Here is a 6304-nt window from a genome sequence, read left to right on the forward strand (position 1 = left end):
GGATGTCTCTCTGTTGTTTCCGTTTTTGAAATATATATGTCTACCAACTTTTTTTTTTCTTGTCTACAAAGAAACCCTAGTTGTTAAATGTATATATTTAATTATATAATTAAAACTATTACTTCAAATAAATATTGAGTTGAGAGGAAAATCAAATCATAGTATAACTTTATTTACTTTTTATTCAAGATTGTTCAAATTTTGAATTTTGAATTATATTTCATGGAAAATAAATTCCATTGATTAAAAAAAAAGGAATGTTCAATTTCTATCTGCCTTTCATAAATTATAATTGAAATAATATAAGCTTGTCCTTATCCAAATTTGTGACCTTGTTAAGTGTGGGGGTATAACCATCTTCATGCGTCATATATATACAGGTAACATGCATTACCAATTAGAAGTAATCCAACAAATTTGCTATTTTCTTACTTAAACAAATACAAATATATTTTTTATTAGTTAGTTATATACAAATATACTCGAGCGATTTTTTTCTCAAGAATCTATAAAATCTATGTATATATGTTAATATTAAGACATAAATATATGTTTTTGTAATCTGGCAAATAACATCCTCAAAATATATATATATATATATATGGACTGGCGCATGCATATTTAGATAATTTTGTATGAAACTTTGGCCCCAAGTTTGGCCGGGGCCTAATGTAAGGAAAATTATTAAAGCAAAAGAAAAGTTAAGTGTGTGCTAGCTAAGCTATAGCTATATAATATATACACACACATACATTCATACATGCATTTCTTTTTTTGCAGCACATGCATGTTTGACACTTGACAGTAACATCTCTCTCTCTCTCTCCCTCTCGCTCTATATATAAATATATATATATGTATATATATACATCTAGATCTTCTACTTCCATGAATAAATATTCATATTCGTGAATGAAAAGGACTACAAGCAATTAGGTCTAAGAGATAGAATATATTAGGAAATAAATTAACGAAGAAAAATATTACAAGGCTAGCTAATCAAAAATTCTTCAGACAATGTTTTTTTTTTCTATTGGGCCCTGCAGATCAACTATTTAAAATAATATTTTAAAAAGATAGAAGAGTTATAAAAAGTAAAATCTCTGATAGGAATCACAAAAGGAAATGGCATTGATTTTCACAGCATAGAAAAGTTAGGCGTTTTTGCTTATGTAAATTCATAAAGATATGTGTTAATTGAACATTTCAGGTGTGAGTCTAGTAGGACAAATAGTTCTGTCCAGATGAGCCTGAAATGTCATTAATTACATATTATATTTATATATCTTTTTATAATAATATTGATTATTAAGGAAAGAAAACTACTAAAACAAACTCTTTTTGTTTGGTAGATTAGATAGATCTAGTGTAATAATAAGGATCGTATTGGCCCCGAATCAACAGTGGCTTCATTATGTTGCACAGAAATTAGATGAGCCCCACCACTTTATAATTTTTATATACCAATAAAGTCACTTAGGCACATCATGGGATGTTATATTTGGCATCCCAAAAAAAAAATTAAAAAATAAAAGCACAAAAGAATCTTCCTCTTAAACCCTACAAGGACATTATTGTCAATTATCCAAATTAATCACAATTGGCTAGAACAATTCATTCTCATCCAGCTTTTCCTATAAATTCAAACTCACCAACCTTTGAGTTCATATCACCAAAAAATAAACACAACATAAACCCCATAACCACCCCCCTCCTCTCCCCCACAAAAATAATAATCATAATATATATATATATTTTTATATAATAAGATATAAGTAGCCATGAGAGACTTAAAGGTACTGGGAGGTAGTGAAGAAACGACACCATCACCATCAGCAGTAGTGATCAAAACGACAACAAATGTATGGAAATCTCCAATACCATACCTGTTTGGAAGCCTAGCTGTGATGCTGTTGCTCATCAGTGTGGCCTTACTCCTCCTCATCTTCTCCTACCGCAAACGCTATTCTTCTTCTTCTTCTTCTGGGGAAGCTCGTACGGGTGAAAATCACAACAATCCAACCAAGACCGTCGATGATGGCCCCAAGATTGTTGTCATAATGGCCGGAGACGACGCCCCCACCTACTTGGCCACTCCAATAACACTCGCAGATCTTCCACCCTGCACCTGCTCCACTGCTACTACAGCCGATCATGGTGTCGACGACGATGATGATGACGCTCATCATGGCAAGCAAGGTCATGATCTTGACCAAGCCCATGTTTGATTAATCTTGGGTTAGTGATGTTAGACGAAACGTCGTCGTGATCTTCAAAATTTTGTTCCTGTTAGTAAATGAGACAGTTTTGTTATGTCTATTCACTTTCTGGTTTTTGGTTCTTATTCTTGCTACTTTTGTTTCAGAAAGCAAGAATATAATGTAAAATACATAATGAGTTGTACCTCTGTTATAATGTTCCGAGGAATCGAGATCATCATTTAAATGCTATAAAAATCTTCTATGTATTTATATTATGTATATATAGTATATTCATACATTTATGGTCTGCAAATAATATAAGTTCTTGCTGGTTTCTGGGTTATGATAATCATAATTATATGTCTAATTACAGCTCTGCGTTGAATTTGCAATTTGATCCCGATTTGATTTTTTTTTTTTGGATAAAAATATATTGTATTGTTTTATTGAGACTGAAGGGTGTAGAAGCTTTTTCAGCTTTCTTAATAAAGGTAATATTAAGCCACAATGAGAAAAAGTGAATTTCCCTAGCTTGCATATATTTTATCGCTTAAAAAAATGTCTTTAGGAATAAAAGAACAGATTGATTTTTTATATATTTATTTATTTTGGGAAATGCTTCTTATATTTTAAACGTACGTAGTGGTTTTATCTTATCTCATACATAATTAACAGCAAATTAAAGGGAAAAAAAATAGAGAAATTAAAATAATATAACACTTTTATTTCATGCGAAGGAGCTCTCCTTGTTTTTAAATAATTTTCGCCATTTAAATATTTTGATGTACTTGGACGCAAAAGGTAATGAAATTAAAGAGCTCCCTAAAAACAAAAAATTAAAAAAAAACTCGTGCAAAAAAAAATGGTGAGTGTCATACTGTGATTGGCCAACACAAGGCATCTTAGAGATCATGTGATTCAGATAATCGAATACCCAATTGATGATGAGACCTCTAACTCTAATAATCTTTTTAAGCTAGGCCATTTTATTAGCTTTTTCACTAAAAAAACTGTACAGAAGTGAAAAGGAAAGGAAAGGAGAAGAGGATATTGGGTTAAGCACTAAAAGTACTTTTTTTGTAATTAAAAAAAAATATGAGGCTTTAAGTGGGCAAACGCGGCGGCTTGAGACTGCAAATTGTGATAATCAGTCTTTTTTTTCTTCATTAAAAAAATAAATAAATCTTTGGGTGTATTGGAGGGCACTGTGAATAAAGGGAACCCTCTTGGAACTTGACCCTATTGGTATGAAATTATTATCCATAGGTATCGTACGTAGAGGGTTATAATAATATACCAAAAGAATATTCTTAGTTTGTATAGTTTCTATATATACACGTAAAACTAAAAGGCATAACATGATATCTAAGATCGATAGTAGTGATGTACATGTACCTCTCAACTCAATACATATGAACCGTTACTTTACTATCCTTTGAGAAAAGTATAGATTTATCACTTCATTCTTCAATCATCATTTTGTTGATAAAGTTTTTTGTACATATGTAGTGAAAATAAAGAAACACAAAGTGGGTTTTAACTTTTAACTTAAATGGCGGATGAAAAACTTTGGCATGGATATATAAAATCTAACACCCCTCTCTAGTTGTAGATGTGTAAAATTGTATAAATGTATAATGCTCATAAATTACAAAAATATATAGATTAGGTATCCTAATAGTTATGCTATAATATCCTATTTAAGGATAAACCATCTCATTTGTCATAATAATTTGTAGTGTTCGGTAAATCGATTCCGTATATTTTATAACATATTTCATTTGATTCACACCATATATATGTAGATTTTATTTGTTGGTTATGGTCAAAATTCGAAGTTTAAATGCAGACTACTCAAAGTTCTAGTCTTGCTCGAACAATATGATGATGATTGAATGACACAAAGAGTTTGCTCGAAATTATGCATATGTGGTTGACTAAAGAGAGCAAATTGATACGAAGAGCGAGAGAATTATTTTATTTTCTAAGGCAACCCTTCGCGTATTTGGTGGAACAAAATTTGGCTTAAGTTGTTGGTCTTACCACCCCAATTATTGGTTTTTAGGTTTAATTTAAAGTTTTATTGTCTAAACTTCTTAAGAAGTCTCTCTCGTGTTGATCGCAATTTTGTATTGTGACTCATAGATTGACTTAGCATGTCCTTCGACCAAACATTGAATATCTTTGTTGGATGGAAGAAATCTCTCCTCTAATTTGTAACTATATTCATTTTCTGTCTTGATTTAATAGTCTTTTTTTATAATAAAAAATGTAAACATTTTGTTTCCTTACAAATAGGAAAATTATTTATGTTGTTCTTCGTATTTGAATTCAAACGTAACAAGGCCCATCTATAAATAGGTGGTCATACATGTATAAACAACAAGTTTTCATATCTTGATACTAATTAAGGACTTAGAGAAAACTCAAGTGGTTCATGATTTCTTTATCCTTTAAATTAGTAGTTCATAATTAATAAAAGCGGGTCGTGGACGGTGGCTTCATTAGCAGTCGTACAACATATAATCCTTGATTTCCACTATAACCCAAACGAACTCGTAGCGTTTCAAGATGATTACGAGTGCTAAGAGTTTTTTACAAGAAAATAATATTCGGATTGTGATCCCAAACATGGGTTAGGAGCGACTGGAATGTTCGATCATTACCCAAACCTCAAACATGTTAGAGAAAATGACTTGTGCAATACAGAAGCAGAGAATGGTGCAACCAAATGACAGAGTGTCGATACAACTTTGGCCTTCTCCTTTCAATTGCTTTGCTTTAACCAATTCTGTTATGCTTAGTAAATTGTGTAATTCTGTTATGCTACGTGTCAAGGTTGTATTAGTCATTGTTGATATTTGCTGTAAAGTGCCTTTTTGGCCTTTTAAAGGGAATGAAATGCTCAGAATACTGTGAGCTGCTTTACACAGAAAACACCTTTTCTCTAAACGTTTTCTTGGTATCAGAGCCAACAGGTTGCAGCTAGCCAGCTCCTATGTCGACGAATCAAAGTCAGACTGCCCAAGGATCGCCGGAAAGGACGAGTCCAGAAATTACTCAAAGAGGCTCTCGAGGCCAATCATCAATGGCTGTTCAACCCGTAGTGGTTTCCAGCCCATTCAACAACACTCTAAGTCAGCCATTCTCCCTCAAATTAGACAGAAACAATTTCCCACTATGGAAGACAATGGTCTTTACAATCATAAGAGGCCATCGCCTAGAAGGTTATCTCAATGGACAAAAGCTGTGTCCATCGGAGTTCCTGGAAACAGAGAAGATCGGTGAAAATGGAGAAACAATCAAGGAAGTGCAACCGAATCCAGATTTCGAAAGCTGGATTGTTCATGATCAGCTACTCATGGGCTGGTTGTATGGGTCTATGACAGAAACAATTGCATCCGAGGTCATGGGGTGTACATCGGCCTCAAAACTTTGGACTGCTTTGGAAGAGCTATATGGAGCACACTCAAAGGCGAATATGGATGATCTGCGTACAAAGTTACAAACCACTCGGAAAGGAACTCAAACGATGATGGAATATCTGAAGATGAAGAGGATGTGGGCCGATTCCTTGGCCCTAGCAGGAGATCCCTACCCGGAAAAACATCTAATAGCAAATGTTCTCTCAGGTCTTGATATGGAGTATTTATCGGTGGTGCTGATTTTGGAGAACAGATCTGACCTGTCTTGGCAGGAACTTCAAGGGTCTCTGCTCAGCTTCGACAGTAAGCTCGAGCGTCTTGGAGCTATCTCACCTAACAGCAAAACTATCAGTAACTTCACTGCCAATGTTGCACAGAAACCACCGTATTATTCAGGAAGTAGAGGGGGTTCTGGGCGAGGAAACAACTACTATGCTCAAGGCCGTGGGTCTTTCCACTCGAACAATCATCAAAGGGGCAGTTCACACTTCAATCGTGGAAGAGGACGATTTGGAAGGGACAACACACGACCCACGTGCCAGGTCTGTGGAAAACTTGGACACTCAGCTGCTGTATGTTACTATCGGTACAATGACAACTATATGGGTCATACCCCTCAGTCTGAGCCTTAGCAGAGTGTTGACAGATCATCTTCAATGTCAGCCCTAGTTGCTACAC

At 34.2% G+C, this 6304-nt stretch overlaps 1 protein-coding gene across 1 annotated transcript; it reads left to right on the forward strand.

Annotated features, from left to right (window-relative positions):
- The first annotated feature begins 1415 nt into the window (after positions 1-1415).
- LOC133816032 (protein GLUTAMINE DUMPER 2-like) lies at positions 1416-2467 on the forward strand. Its single transcript, XM_062248741.1, has one exon. It carries the CDS (start codon positions 1782-1784, stop codon positions 2226-2228), a length of 447 nt encoding a protein of 148 aa, XP_062104725.1. The 5' UTR covers positions 1416-1781; the 3' UTR covers positions 2229-2467.
- The last annotated feature ends 3837 nt before the right edge of the window (positions 2468-6304 follow it).

This window comes from Humulus lupulus, chromosome 2 (assembly GCF_963169125.1).
Source record: "Humulus lupulus chromosome 2, drHumLupu1.1, whole genome shotgun sequence".
NCBI lineage: Eukaryota > Viridiplantae > Streptophyta > Magnoliopsida > Rosales > Cannabaceae > Humulus > Humulus lupulus.